Below are 16933 nucleotides of genomic sequence, written 5' to 3'. Positions count from 1 at the left end.
ACAGGCAGAAGTCCATAACTCACTCAGGATTGAGATCGAGTTACCTGGTTATCCTATTGAAATATTAATCTACTAGTTAACGGTGTTACAGCTAAAGATTAATTATTTCGCGGTCCGGTCTCATACAAACTCATTGTATAGGATACCCCCACTCTCATGTCACCACACAAACGACCTGGATCATGTCATTTGTAACTATTTCAAAGTGGGCCGTATCAATAGTGTTACCAGGATAAGGTACCCAACCTTATCCATATACTATAGACTTTTTAGGTTACTACTGGAACATTATCCACCTGTATATCGAATATATGTTGTATATATATACACTGTATATAAAATATATACCCTATATATTAAATATATAATGTTCCAGTTACATGACATAATCTTGGATGTTAGTTTATTTGATTTTGGTTAATGCAACTCTAAAAGAAACTTCAATAACAACTTTATTGAATAAACATTTGTTTTATATTTACAAACCACGAGTTTAGGGAAAAAAACCCAACAAACTCCCAACCTTAAACGGATGGTTGTCCAAACATGTCCTGCAATGAATCCATGATCTCCCTTGTAGTGACCATGTTCTCATGCTTCTTGGCCAGCACATCAGACATGCTTGCCAAGATGTAGACTTTGACCTCATCATTGACCTTGGTCCATCTGTCATAGACATCCCGATTCACTCGGGCTGCATTAGGCGGGGAAACCTGAAGACACTCCTCAATTAAGATGAACCTAAGATCATGTAACACGAGTATCATGTTAAGGTTAATTTTCCATTGTGTGTAATTTTCATCGTTAAGTTTTTCGGCGGCAACCAAGGAAATAATAGAAGTAGCCATGCTGAAATCGAAACAACTTTATATTAGACTACTGCACTACCCACTAAACCTAATAAATTTTAGCAAGGTAATAATATACCCTAACAATCAAAATTATTGCAACGATGCTTCAATGATTTAGAGCAACAGCTATCGTGGGGCAGTCAGCTACTCATTCACTGAATTTATACATTCTCAACTTAATATTACACCATAATAACTCTTATTCCTATAACATTTAGTCATTGTTTGTTTGGTCCTAAGTTCTTAACTAACTTAACAACTTCCCATAAGTGTGACCTGCAATTTTTAGACCCTAGAGGTCCACCTCAATAAGCCCGCCGTAGGGAAAGACAATATTGGTGCAATACCTTAGAAACCTTGTTCATTTATGAAGTTTCCTCTTATTTTGACTCCATATATAAGACCTTATGTAAGGGTGGTCGCTTCAGGGCGACACACAGGCCGTGTATGAAACCTCAAGATGCAAACCAATTGAGGAGACCGTAGGATGTGTTGTCACACATACTTCTCCCACTTACTATAAATACTTTCTCCATTCACTTTTGTATTGAACCATGCAAACACCATCCGTAGGGAGGCCGCACCTATGACGACACGAGGCTGAGCATGGAACTCACAGTGTGAACTTATACGGAGAATGTGAAGGAAATGATATATATTTATATACCACATATATTTTATATATTTGGTATATTTTATATATACCTAATCCTCCCATTTAGTATTTTAAAACTAGGATTTTTGACTTAGGTAAAATCAGGCTAAATGAAATTATATAAGTTTATAAGTTTGTACAATATAACTTTAATATTGGATTTATTCAACACTGATGTTTTAGTTCATTAAACACTTTAACGAACTTACCACATTATTGGATGCTATAAAATATTGACTAATTCAACTCTCAGGTTGGTTCCCAGGTAGAAGTGTTTCCTTACGGTTAGCTTAATTACATCAACCTTAGACATAACCTCCCTTAGAAAAAGTTTGCTTATAAGAAATATTTTATATTAATCTTTTCTTATAGGCTTTAATTAAATTCCGATTAACCAATTTTATAACTCTCATAAAATAAAGAAATTAACCCATAATCATGCATGCATCTATGACATTCATAAATATAACACTTATATTTGCTAAAGTAATGTCATGCTCAATCCATTTCAATTTACATTTAATTAACATAACACTTATATCCACTATCCATGAAAATTTGAAATCACACTATCATATATTACAAGAATTATACATATATGATGCATGATAATGCTTAACCTATGGTGGCATTTTAAACTATATGTCATACTTTATGCAAAATACATCCATATTTTATATATTTATTTCACATTTGATCAATTTATTATGTTTAAATATTTGAATTTAATTATAATTTTTCATTTTGTGGCGGATTGAAGATATTCGAGAATAATTAAAGAGACTTCTAGAGGATAATACAGACTTCACCAAAATTGGGGAGAGCTCAACAGATAAAATATAGACACAATTATTATGGCGAGATGCTTCAATTTGAGAATTATGAATTTTTAGGATATTTTGTAAATAAAGAGATATAATCAAAGTAGGAAACATAATCCTTAATTGATTAGAATTCTTTTATTTAATTTCTTTCCTTCTAATAAGATATTCCCAATTAGTTATGAATTTCGTATTAGAAATAATTCCTTTTAAAAGAGGATAAAATTAATCTTTATAAATAGAGAAGCCTTATTAGGAGATCCATCATCCAAGTTCCAACGAAAACTCTGTTCTCCTAAATTCGAGTTCTCTCCCTTTACCATGAGTGGCTAGGCTTTAATTCTTCCAACTTAAGGATGATACAAGTCTGATTGTAAGCTTGGGAGGCTCAAGTTAGATAGAGATTTCTTCTTTTTCAAGTATTATTTGTTTCTTGTTCTTATTATTTATCAACAGTTTATATTAATTAAATTGATGTCTTAATTCATATTAATTGTTCTACTGCTATCCATGAGTTTGTGATCTATAATTGTCATGAATGATTGAAATGAGTAGCAAGGAATTGGCTTGTGTGTGTGTATTTATGGCTTTTCCATGTTTACATAGCTTGCATAATAGACTCCATAGAAACAAAGGGAATAAATTAATTAACTTGCATCTATCTCAAATTAATTGATTTTGATTTAGTCATTCTCATTATCCTTACTGATATTCTTTGATCAGTATGGAATGTTATCGTGCCCAATTGATTAATTAATAAGATTTAATTTTGATACTTGGTCTAAATTAATTAAATTAGGAGAATTAAAACTTACTACGGCTATTCAAGCAAGTAGACTAAGTTCTTGAATTAAGAAATCAATTTTATGTAAAGTCTGCGATCAAGATTACAATGGGATGAAAATCACACCTTTGGGTTGGAAATTTGGTAAGATTCACTTTTGCTTTCCTTTTAGTTTAACTTTTTAAATTTCAAAATTTAATTACAAAACCCCCCATTTTTTAACTTTGAGAAATTAATTTCATTGGTTAGGTCTCACTTCTACAAGTTAGATTTAGTAAAATCACTAATTATTTTGGAGGGCCTCGACAACCCTTACCAAAATTGGCGCCGTTGCCGGGGAATCGATCATTAGTTTATTATTGTTTTATTTAACTGTATGAATAGTTCATGTCTTTTATAGATGATTATTCAATGTGTGATTATCTATACTTAATGTAACACAAGTCAGAATCCTTTGAAAAGTTCAATGAGTACAAGACCAAATTTGAAAATCAATTAGGTAAAACCATTAAAACACTTCGCTCCGATCGAGGTAGAGAGTATATGGACTTAAGGTTCCAGTTCTATATGATAGAACATGAAATCACATCTCAACTCTCAGTCCCTGGTACACATCAACAGAACGGTGTATCAGAAAGGAGAAACAGAAAAATGTTAGACATGGGTCGGTCAATGATGAGTTATGCTCAACTGCCTAACTCGTTATAGGGTATGCAGTAGAGACTGCTGTATACACTTTGAACGTAATTCCAGTGAAAAGTGTTTATGAAACACCTTTTGAACTATGGAAGGGTCATAAAGCTAGTTTACGTCACTTCAGCATTCGGGATTGTCCGGCACACGTGCTCGTGACCCACCCAAAAAAAAATGAGCCTTGTTAAAAAGTATGTCTATTCATAGGTTACCATAAAGAGACGAGGGGTGGACTCTTTTTCGACCTTCAAGAAAACAGAGTGTTTGTATCGACAAACGCCACTTTATTGGAAGAGTGCAACTGTTGGACCATAACCGGGTTGTTCATTAGAGGATCAACGATACTTAAGGTCTAAGATGTAACACAGAGGTAAAACGGTAATTTAGTCCATCTGTGGTTACGAACACTCTTGAATGATTGACTTATCGTTCATGGTCAAAATCCATGGACGCAAAATAATCTACACTGAGAAGAGTGCAATTGTGGGTCTTTAGTGGAGTGACCGACAGTTAACGAATGTTGATTAATATGGTTAATGAGTTTAATCAATCAATCTCGTATAATTTGAGCTTCCGATATATAGGTTCATTAGGTTTCCCTTGCTAGCCCGTAAAGGATAGTTAAGAACATTTAGTCTTGAAAAGAATTTGAATTGTTCATATTAGTTAAAGGGAATCAAGGTTAATTGTATGAGATGCAATTGATATAATGTATTTTGATATATTATAATATAAAGTTAATTTTGAATTGGATTTAAATTTATTAGAGAGATGAATATTAGAATTTGGTTCTAATATAGTTGATTAATTTTAAGTTTAATTCAATTAAATATGATTTAATTAAATTAATGTGATATATTAATTTGGATTAGATTTAATTAAATTAAATTAATAATTTTGTTTGTAATTAATTAAATTAGATTTAATTATTATTATTTTAATTAAAATAAAAGAAAAAGGGAAAGAAATGGAAGGAAAACCTCCCATGGTGGGAAGTGGGGAAGTGGTGAGTGGGGAAGTTGTGACTTCCTTTGCAAAAAAAAAAAAAAAAAGTTGTGACTTCCCAATCACTTTTATGATGAGATGTTAATCCCGCAGCGAAAACGATGATCTTGTTCTTGAATTTTTCAGAACAAAAACCACAATTCAAAAATGGGGAAAAACAGAGACAATGACAACTCACTTTTTGAAGAAGTGTTCTTCAAGGAGTTATCAACGAATACTAATTCGTTTCAGCATCACCAGTCTTCCCGCTATCATCTGGGAACAAAGATCTTGCTTGTGGGAGCAAAGATTGGAAGCACAAAAAAAAAGGTATTGTGAAAGAGTTTTTCTTTTGAGAAAATGCTTGGGAAAAATTGTCAGTTTCTCCGAGTTTTGCATTGATCTTCAACAAAATCAGGAATGACGTGGGGAGTTGCCCCACGTCAACAATAACCCCCCACTCCACTCCAATTAAGCACGACAATGTTTTTATTTTTATTTAATATTAATAATTAATACATATATAATTAATTAATCTTATTAGTCAATTAATTATTAATCTAATTAACAATTAATTAATTATTAATCTAATTAACAATTAATTAATTATTAATCTCATTAACAATTAATTAATTATGTATATATATCAATTAAATAAACAATTAACACTTAATTATTTATTATCATAATAAAACCATATTCTAAAACATTTCTCTCGTATAGCCTATAGTTGTAATGTACATCTTATGCACATTATTTTTAAACTATAGTTTTAATATTAATCCTATTCATTTTGATTTTTATTTTGAATATCATTCAAATAATTTCTCTCATAATTTATAGTTTCAATTTAGAATGAACCATATACTATAATGTATCAATATACATATAATCTCTTGAACAATTTGAACATTTAAAATTCTTCAAAAACCTTTATCCTCATTTTACCCGTTATGAACTAGCAAGGGGACATAATGGACCTACATATCAAAAGCTCGAACTATGAGAGATTAATTGGTCAAACTTATTAATCGAGTTAATCAACATTCGTTAACTACGGGTCGCTTCACTAAAGATCTGCAGTTGTACTCTTCTCACTGTAGAATATTTTCCTACCCACAGATATGCGACCATGAATGGCAAGTCAATCCTTCACGAGTGCTCGTACCTTAAGCTGGGTCAAATTTCCATTTTACCCCTGAGTTACATCTTACTCCTTAAATACCAGTGGTCTAACCAATAACCGAAAGTCCCTCTTGAGTCAGTGAGATGGTGGGGCCCCTTGTTCAAGTCTCGAAGTTAGAATTTAAGAGAACACTCATCTACTCCCCGAAAGTCGGAGAATAGTGAATTCCTTCTCGTGAAGTTATGTTCCAAGCTTCCCACTTGGTCTCGTCCCAAAAATAGATGTTGAGTTGGCGACTCGGGCCACTCTCACCCATACATATCAAAGGACGAGGCCTCATGGGTAGGAGTCCATAACTCACTCAGGATTGAGAATGAGTTGTCTGGTCTTCCTATGAAACAACAATCTGTTAGAAACGACGTTACATCTAAAGATCGACTATTTCGTGGTCCGGTCTTATGCAAACTCATTGTATAGAATACCCTCATTCGCATGCTCTACACAAACAACCTGGATCGGGTTGTCTATAACATTTACAAAGTGAGTCGTATCCATATTGTTGTCAGGATAAGGTACCCAGCCTTATCCATATACTATAGACCCTTTAGTTTATTCCCGGGACATTATCCACTTGTATATCGAGGGTATATAAAATATATACCCAGTATATATACTATCCCGATTACATGACAATGACCTTGGATGCTTAGTTTATTGGATTAAATAATTGCTATGAATTCAACAACAAATTTATTGAATATAACTTTATTGAATAAAAATTTGTTTTTACATAAATACAAACTACGAGTTTAGGGCAACACACCCAACATCTTCCTCCCTTATGAAAACGGAGGTTTTCCCCTTCGTTTTTGTTCCCCGGTCCTTGGTTGATTGAGTTTCTGAAACTCCAACGAGAATCTCTCTCTCTCTCTCTTGATCTCCCTATCAATTATAAGATGGTTCCCACAAACCGAGTTCTTAACATCCAGAGGATAGTAAGGAAAGTCTTATTGGTGGCGTTGGCGTCTACATTGAATAAGTGTCTTCAAAGGTATGTTTCAATAACTTTCTTTTATTCATGTTTATGTCTTTTCTTCGTTGTAATTCTAAATCAAGATCGAAGCACACGCGTTTACGCGCTTCCGCTGCAGGATCTAATCCCTTCAGGTTGTTCATTAGAGGATCAGTCATATTTAAGGAGTAAGATGTAACTCATGGGTAAAACGGTAATTTGACCCATCAATGGTTAGGAATACTCGTGAATGATTGACTTGCCGTTAATGGTCAATATCCGTGGACACATAAATATTATATAGTGAGAAGAGTGCAGCTATGGATTTTTAGTGGAGTAACATGTAGTTAACGTATGTTGATAAGGTCGTTAATGAGTTTAACCAATTAATCTCGCAATATTAGAGCTCCTGATCTATAGCTCGTAAAGGATAATTAGAAACATTAAATCTTGTAAGCAATTTGAATTGTTCAAATTTAATTAAACGGAATTTAAGTTAATTGTGTATGAAAAAAATTAATAAAATGTATGATGATTCATTATAAAACTATATATTACGGGAAATTAATGTGAATTGGAACTATAGGTTAAAATTTAATGTGAATTAAATTCATATTAAATACTATCAGTTATGTGGGAAATGTATATTTGAATTTGATTAAAAAATTAATTAATTTAATTAAATGTGATTTAATTAATTAATATTTAATTTATTATTAATTAAATTAAATTAAATATAATTAACTATATATATTAAATTAATTATTTAATTTAATTAATTAACAACACCCCCATCAGTTTTGTTGGGAAGTGTTGAGGTGGAGTCTGGGGTTCTCTCCTCTCTCCTCCCTCATTCCGTCATTCCTAAAAAACACACGAGTTCTGTGTTTTTTGGGGTTGAGTTTTGCCTTGGAAAAAGTTGCACATTACAAACTCTCCCCATACCACCATTAAAAAAATTATTGGGTTTTCCCTTTTCCAAGAATCAAAATCCCATAATCCAAGTTCTTAATCCCAGAAAAAAAGCGAGGTAATCTCATGGTGGTGTCTAACATTGGATTCATGAAGAATTGTTCGTGTTGTCACAAACTTCGTGCTCGAGGAAGAAAGTCCATTAACGGTCTACAAAAGTAACTTTTTCTACCTCCCAAAAAGGCTTAACCTCTAATTTATAATAGAAACGGTTTTGTTTTAAAACCGATAATGCTTGATTGCAAGAAAGTATACAACGCTTGGTAGGGGGGAGGTTTGATGACTACTTGATCTCCCTTATAGTACATTTTAAGGCATTTTTGGTGTGGCAGGTGTAGATGTGCAAAGTGGCGAGGAGTCACTCGGTGGCCTATAAGCCCTGTGTGAACTCCGATTGGCTTGAAATTTGGCGTGCTTAGATATCTTACCAATACACACCTAGTTTCAAAGCCGCTCGACCAAATACCACCTACAATCTCAAAAACCCGATACAAACAAATACACTAGAACGCTTTAAAGACATGAAAGTAAAGCGAGTGGTGAGGATGGTTTGAACATGCGACCATGGGTAACACACCCTGGACAATAATGCCCACAACATTCTCCCCCACTTAAACGGTTGACGTCCCTGTCAACTGCTACAGCTTGAAGTCTTCGATCTTCGTCTTCCAAGCTTCAAGGTCTTCTTCTTGTTCCCAGTTGATTTCTGCATCAGGTAAGTCATTCCATTTGACGAGGAATTCTCGAACTCTGCGAACGGGTCTCCCCACCTTTCTAATTCTCTCTGCAAGGATCTCTTCTACTTTCTTATCTTCCTTCAGTTTCAAGTCGATGGCGGGTCGTACTACAGCATTGCGGCTGTCATCTCCAGGGTCGGGGTGGTAGGGGTTTAAGTTGCTCACATGGATTACCGGGTGATCTTCATCTAAATTGGTAACACCACCTTATATGAGACATTTCCCACCTTCTTAACAACTTCTATTGGTCCTTCGTACTTCTTCACGAGTCTCTGATCTTTGCGCCCTCAAAAACGAATATGTTCTAGTCTCAGCTTGATAAGAACTTTGTCACCCGCTCGAAACTCGAGGGGGTGACGCTTGCGGTCGGACCATTTCTTCATGTGCTTGGAAGCTTTTTCCAAGTACGCTCGAGCAATCTCTATCGTCTGCTTCCGTTCCTTTGAGAAATTATGGGCTTGAGGACTTTTCCCAGCATATGGGTGGTCAAGGATATGCGGCATAGACGGCTGTGTTCCACATACAATCTCAACGGGGCTCTTCCCTATTGAAGAGCTCGACTGACCGTTAAAGCAAAATTGAGCCACATCTAACAATTGTACCCAATTTCTTTGTCTGGCATCTACAAAGTGACGCAAGTATTCCTCGAGCATGCTGTTGAATCTTTCTATCTGACCATCGGTCTGCGGATGATAACTCGAGGAAATGTTTAGGCTTGAATCCAGAATAGCAAAAAGTTCAGTCCAAAATGTCCCTGTAAATCGGCCATCCCTGTCGCTAATGATGCTCGTCGAAACTCCCCATAGCTTCACTATATGTTTAAAAAACAATTGCACCGTCAGCTCGGTGGAACATGTCTTCAGAGTCAAAATGAAAGTTGCATACCTGGAAAATCGATCAATAACGACAAGAATGGCTTCGTGTTCCCCTAGCTTGGGCAAGTGGGAGATGATGTCGAGTGGTACACTCTCCCATGGCCTCGTAGGAACCGGTAGGGGTTCAAGCAACCCTGTTATCTTCGTCCTCTCTACCTTATCTTGCTAACAGATAAGACAGGTCTTCGTGTACTGCATCACATCCTCATGCATATTAAGCCAGAAGTATCCCTTTTTCAGCAAAGCATAAGTTCGTTGCCACCCCGGGTGGCCAGCTCACAGAGTATTGTGACACTCATGTAGGAGCTTCTTCCTCAAGTCCCCCGTTCTTGGCACATATAGTCTGTTTCCTCTTGCAAATAACAAGCCCCCTTCAACCCAAAACTGACGAGTCTTCTCGCTCTTAGCCATTTTGACCACAGTTCAGGCGGAGGGGTCCCTCTAGAGATATTCTCTAATGAGATCACAAATCGACCCGTCCACTTTGCTGGTATGGATGTGGGCTAACATGCACAGGGCCGCATGTTCGCCTTTTCGACTGAGAGTGTCGGCAGCTTGGTTGGACTTTCTTGCCTTGTGCTCGAACTTGAAATCAAACTCGGCTAACAATTCTTGCCATCTGGCTTGCTTCGATGTTAGCTTCGGTTGATTGAAGAAGTGATAAATGGCTGTTGTCTGTTTTTACAACAAAGCGTGAGCCCAACAAGTACTGCCTCTAGGACCTAAGGCAGTGTACGACCGCTAACATTTCTTTCTCATATACGGTATAACGTTGTTTAGCATTGTTCAACTTATGGCTTTCATAAGCAATAGGATGGCCATCTTGAAGGAGAACGCCGCCTAACGAATAGTCTGAAGCATCAGTCTCTACTTCGAACGGTCTCGTCACATCTGCTAGCCCGAGTACTGAGCCTTTCTTCATGGCCGCCTTTAGATCTTCGAAGGCATTCTAACTTTCTTTTGACCACATCCAGGTCGTTTCTTTCTTCAGTAAGTCTGTCATTAGGGTGGCTTGCCTTGAGAATCCTTTGATAAATCGACAGTAATAGTTAGCCATCCCTAAGAAGGAGCGCAACTCGGTCACAGAAGTAGGAACTCTCCACTTTTGGATTGCCTTTACTTTGTCTGTGTCCATACTGATTTGCCCTTATTCGATCACGTGGCCAATGAACGTGATCCGCCTTTGTGCTAACGCACACTTTTCTTTCTTCACGTACAACAGATTCTGCCTTAGTTTGTCAAAGACCAATCTTAGGTGAATTTGGTGCTCCTCCAACGTTGGGCTGTATATAACTATATCATCTAGATAGACCACTACAAACTGATCGAGGTACTCGTGAAAGACTTGATTCATCATCGTACAGAACTTGGCAGGGGCATTCGTTAATCCAAAGGGCAGTACAAGGAATTCAAAGGCCCCATACCTCGTTACGCAAGTAGTTTTTAGCTCGTCGCCTTCTGCAATACGCACTTGGTAGTAGCTCGACCTGAGATCCAATTTCGTGAAGTATTTAGCTCCATCTAATTGATCAAACAAGTCGGTTATGATTGTGAGGGGGTATTTGTTGTGAACTGTGACTTTTTTTAGGGCTCTGTAGTCAATGCACAGACGCAACGTCCCATCCTTCTTCTTCTGAAATAGCACTAGGGATCCATAAGAAGCTTTGGCCGGGCGGATAAACCCAACATTCAACAACTCGTCTAGCTGTTTCCGGAGTTCAGCTAGCTCAGGTGGTGTCATCCAATAAGCATTCTTTGCTGGAGGTTTAGCCTCTTGAATGAGCTTAATCTCGTGGTCAATCCCTCGGTGATGCCCCTTGCATAAGAAACAAGATATTGTCCTCTGAGTGTTTGTGTTTTGAGAATACGGCACTCGAGATGGATCGGCGTTTGAGCCCTGAGGTCTCTTCTCGACTCCCCCGCTCTTTAGAGAGAAAGGTTTGAATGTCTTATTGCCCATAGTGGGGCTCAGAGTGTTCTTTTTCCATTGGGATGGCTCGCCACTGTAATCTAGTAGTCGTTCGGCGGTGGCCATGGCACCATCAAGGTCTTGTACTTTCTGTTCGTATAGCTTCGTCCTCGCCCATGGTTTCAACCCTTCGACAAAGACGAACATTTTATCTTTTTCTGACATGTCGCGGATATCAAGCATCACGGTGGAGAATTGTTTCACATAGTCCCGAATCGTTCCTATATGCCTAAGTTTACGTAGCTTCATCCTAGCCATGAACTCGACATTTTCGAGGAAGAACTGAGCCCTGACTTCTTTCTTAAGGTCATCCGAGTTGCTGATCGTGCACAGATTGCTCTAGATGTATTGACTTTAGATTTCCACCACAGCTTTGCATCATCAGTAAGATGCACGGTTGCTAAAGTCACTTTCTATTCCTCTGAAGTTGTCCCAGTAGCCTTGAAGTATTGTTCGACATCGAACATGAAGTTCTCGAGATCTTTTACATCTTGATTGCCATTGAATGGTTTTTGCTCTAAAACCTTTAACTTGTTGAATCCTATGTTCGCTTGGTTGGGAGCTTGATTTCCCATGGCTCAGATGGTTAGATTAACTCGGGTGTTGGATTCAGTCATTTTAGCCCTGAGGGTTTCTATTGTCACCTTGAAGTCCTAAGTCATTTCGTTAAACAGTTGCATCATCGCTGACTACGAGTTGTTTAACTCACCCATGCACACTTCTATTGGGTGTTTAGGTTCATGGAACTATCTCCACGTTCGAAGCTACCAGGACGTGTAACTTTACTTTATAGGGTTTCAACCCTTGCAGCTAGTTCTTGTTTGGGCAGCCCATCAACTCGGGCATTCACAGCGTCTATCTCTTCAGACTTGTCGGAGAGCTCTTCGACTCGCACCTCCAGCAGGCGGAGAGTATCTGGGACTTCCCTCAGATACAATAGTTGTTCTTCTATCTCAACTAGTCGATCGACATGCGACTTGCTCAGTTGCTTTGTCGCCGATATGGTTCCGATCTTTATCAGGTCGAAGAGCTAACAAAGCTCTGATACCACTTGTCACAATCGCACTTCTTTAACGCGACCAAGGCGATTGTGCGGCACTTGCTTCAGCTCAAAGAAGCAAGTCAGCCGAGAAAAATAGTAAGTCGCGAACAATCTCTGTCAATGGTCTAGCATCCGCTCACGTTTTACGAGAAAATTGGTTTTTGAAAACGTTAGAGAGAAAATCAGTTGAAAACATCTTTAAAACAAGTATTATAGACATTGGATGCAAGAAAGCTTGATTGCAAGAAAGTATACAACGCTTGGTCGGGGGGAGGTTTGATGACTACTTGATCCCCCTATAGTACATTTCAAGGCATTTTTGGTAGGTAGACGTGCAAAGTGGTGAGGAGTCACTCGGTGGCCTAGAGGCCCCGTGTGAACTCCGATTGGCTTGAAATTTGGCGTGCTTACATATCTTACCAATACACACCTAGTTCCAAAGTCGCTGGGCCAAATTCCACCTACAACCTCAAAAACTCGATACAAACAAAATACACTAGAAAGCTTTAAAGACATGAAAGTAAAGCGAGTGGTGAGGATGGTTTGGACATGCGGCCATGGGTAACACACCCTAGACAAGCATGCCCACAACACCAAGGATGCAATGGAGCTCTAATTTCTCATCCTAAGCGATAGATGTAGGGACCCTTTTGGTAAGAGGGATATCCTGAATCTTCCGCAGTACCTTTATCGAGTCAAGAGAAGTAAGTGCCACCCTACTAGGTAATGCTGCAAAAAAAAAAAAGGAGAAAGTAGGGCTTCGCACTACAAGAATTTTATTTTTTTCCCAATGCTATAAAACGTTGGGAAAAGACCAAAAACACGTTGGGAGTAGTTTCTCCCGACGACAAATTTTCGTCGGCAAAAAAGTCGACAAAAGTGCATTAGGAAAGCACATTGTCAACGTTTTTTCAAAAATGTTGGCAGAACAATACTTTTGCCGACTTAATTTATCTTAATCCAACGAAATTAAACCTAAATTTTAATTATAAAAAATTAGAACTTCAAAATTATAAAATTCATGGATTTAAATTATCAGCTTAGGGGAAAATCCGAAGGCATAATTTAAATCTTAAGATAAAATAACCCGAAAACTCGGGGCGTTAGAGGGAGGAAGAAGAAGATGAAAACAACTTCTATTGGTTTTTTTTTATACCAAAAAGAAGTTAAAGTGAATAAATATAAATAAGATTACTATCCTATAAATTGGAGGAATTATCGGAACCGGAACTACGGGAAGGATAAGGGGAGCCAAAAGCCAAAGGGAATGGTAAAGTGCTCACCATTCTCCCTAAAGTGACTGGGCACGCGCCTGCATAACGGCTCGGCTCCGGCCAGCCAACGACCACCCAGAAAGAACCAGTAATCCTTCCAGTACTTGTTTGACGATGGAGGATTGAAGAGCGCCCTGTGGCAAGAACTCAGGCTATAGAACCCCGGGAAGCCAGAGATTAACTTCAGCATGGTTAATGCAGCCAACAGGCCTAGGGTCATCCTTTCACCATTGCCGAACTCCGACCAGAGGATGGCCAACGCCATCATCGTTCCCCAAGTGTTGGGGGGCAAGCTACGCTGGTTCGACCCCGGCGAAAGATAGAAAATACAAGGCAGAGAGGGAAAGCAGGAGCCAGACCCCGTTCCAAAATATTTGAGGGTGAAAACTCACCCACCTGGGAAAAGGGGTGTCGAACCTTTCGTCCTCCGTTGGAAGATGCATAAGAACATAATCGGGGACCTAGTATTTCGAACAGATGTCCAGGAGGTCTTGTTCTGTCGCCAGGGACAGAACGTGGGTCACTGACAGACGGTTAGCCGTGAATGGAGGATTCCCACGACTGGCCATGGTAAATGCGAATGCACGAAGAAATTGAGAGGACAAATAGTGTGTAGGGCAAGATGAATCATCATCATTCCTTACTGGATAACTTAAAGCCTTCACAGGCACTGCTTCAGATCTGAACGGTGCAAGGAATCACAACTGCTGACTCTGCCGCTTCGTGCACCCTGCGAGGGACGTGACTACCCGCGAAACGGTGGTGGCCACTTGTCCTCTTATAAATGCGACCGTATAGGCAGACGTCAAACTCAACGTGACTGCTGCCGAATGCGGGCCCCACATCAAAATTTGAAAAGGATCCCCCATGACATGCGCCCTGCTTTACTTCAACACATTCAGACCCGGCCCCCTCCTGGCCAAGTAGCCCGATCTTAAAAGAGATCTAATTGTTGAGGGTAAAATCGAGTAGGACCCATGTCCGCGACTGCGAGGCGCGACAGGCGGTTGCACGCCGTACATGCGATGGCAAGGGAGACGCCCCTCCACTCCCACGATACGGGGGCATGCCGAGCTCCGCCACCTGTAAGTGGCAATCGGCAGATCCCAGGCGTGCAGGTGGAGGCACCACCTACCAATTGTTGTGAGTGTACACTCCTGACAAGAACCGTACAACTCATTTGTTTCATCGTCCTTCCTGGTCGGCCATCCGAACTTATAAAATGGAACGACACTCACGTTTACCAGACAAGTGAAGAACCGGTCAGTATTAAAGGTGGCTTTCCTATCTTTATTCCAACTTCTAACTTCGTTGTCAGAGTGTATTAAGTGGGACACCGCACCAGCGTCGACTTTTCTGTTTGCATGCTCATTTGTTCCTTGGCGACACTGTGGACCTCTCCAAACATTTGCCGTCAACGTATATAGTTCTATTTAATTGAATCCTGCCAATATGTAGTTGGTTTTTTCACAACCATATAAAAGAATATATAGCCGGAGCGTAAATTTTACTGCGAGGCTTGTAGAATATCTCGCATCAGAAAGCAATTGCAAATAGTACCTGCTTGTTTTAGCTATAAATTGAGGGGGTCGAAGTCATCGTAAACTGTCAATGTTCCAATAATCTCAACGGGTTCCTCCCTTTATTTATCTTCAGCATTTTTGCTCCCTCCATGGGTTGGGCATTCTCACTTAAGATCCGTTTAACAGTAGACGAGGCACTGGTGATATTGTTGACAGAAGAGAGAGAGCACAGATGACGAAATGCATTTATAGTTGCTTGGCATCTCGATTCTTTGTGCTCTCTGCTCTCCTGTCATCACCTTTAGCCTCTCGCTTGGAATCGGGCCGGTAACTCTCTCTCTCTCTCTCTCTGTACGCATCGGTATCATACAAAGTGTGCGTATCAACGATATAAATCAAATAACTTAATTCTATCCTGCTTTTGCCTTGAGTTCAAATCATAGTCAGCATTTGGTGCTTTGTTACATTTTCTTCTTGTGAGTTTATTACAAAAACATTCGAGTTATATATATTTCTTACATTAAACTTTCATGATTTATTCACAAGGATTCACTGTTATTTTTCTTCCAAATATTTGGTGGAAAGCAGATAGATTCTCACGTATTAGATTTACTATTCAAGAAAGACGCAGCACTACTACCCTGGCCATCTCAAATTAGCCAGGAGTGAAGATTATTTTTATTTATTTTTTAATGTAGCATTTTAAAATTGCCAGTCGTGCTGAACATACTCGTGAATAAGCTTAATACCAACATGATTTTAATGTGGAATGGAATGGTCAGAATGGAAGTGATTTACACGCGCGCAGCTCAATAACTCCTATTTGCTGAATAAGGCTACATTGGAGACGGTATTAAAGCACCAGCCACATTATACGAGCTCCATCCGAGAGTTAGAGTGGTCAGAATGGAATGAAGTAGCACACAGCAGTTACAAAAAATAGTGAGAGAATAAAATTTTAGCCTTAAACACTGGTTGTATTAATTTTTAAGCTTAACTTTTAATTTTATCAAAATAAATCTTAAACATAGATTATTGTTGCAATTTTAACTCTCAATCAATTTCAACCTTATTCAACCAACAATTTTAACCAACAATAATAATGTAAAAAATCCTATAGACTTACTAATTTAATGAAAACAAAATTTGGCACAAAATTAAGTGAGATTAATAGATAAATGGATCATTAAGTAACCTTACCAAAACTTACAAATTTGAATTAAAAAAAAGATAAAAAATCTAATCTCGTATTAATCTGAATACTAGCAACTTTCATACCAAATAATATATTTTATAATTTATTTAATGCATATGAGAATTTTTTTCAACAAATTTTGGAATGATAATAGAAATGGAGGTTTAAAAATTACAACATTTTTGAAGTTTGTGAAATTATAACATTTATTTAGTGCACTATGATGAAATATAAATTCATTTACCATAAAAATTGATATATTTTGTTGACTTGGGGTTAAATTTGACTTTTTCCAAAATAGTATAATGTATACAAATTTTATTAGTATAAATTACTTTTAAAAACTGTGACAACGTTTTTTCTTTAAATATATTATAAGTATGACGTTTTCTTAATTAATGTGTTTTATATTACAGATTT

The 16933-nt window shown here is 37.9% G+C and overlaps 1 protein-coding gene across 1 annotated transcript; it reads right to left on the bottom strand.

Moving 5' to 3' along the window:
* Nucleotides 1-524: 524 nt before the first annotated feature.
* LOC111025112 (uncharacterized) lies at nucleotides 525-848 on the bottom strand. The gene has a single exon (XM_022302961.1). It carries the CDS (start codon nucleotides 846-848, stop codon nucleotides 525-527), a length of 324 nt encoding a protein of 107 aa, XP_022158653.1.
* Nucleotides 849-16933: the final 16085 nt, after the last annotated feature.

The sequence above is a fragment of the Momordica charantia genome (assembly GCF_013281855.1).
Source record: "Momordica charantia cultivar OHB3-1 chromosome 1 unlocalized genomic scaffold, Mcharantia_2.0 BLBB01000001.1, whole genome shotgun sequence".
In the NCBI taxonomy this organism is placed as follows: Eukaryota; Viridiplantae; Streptophyta; class Magnoliopsida; order Cucurbitales; family Cucurbitaceae; genus Momordica; species Momordica charantia.
The sequence above is the reverse complement of the archived record's forward strand: the minus strand, read 5'-3'. Positions and strand labels throughout refer to the sequence as shown.

What these genes read in the sequence shown, in the direction of transcription:
- LOC111025112 (XM_022302961.1), bottom strand. Translation starts at nt 848, where the DNA reads ATGGCTACTTCTATTATTTCCTTGGTTGCCGCCGAAAAACTTAACGAT.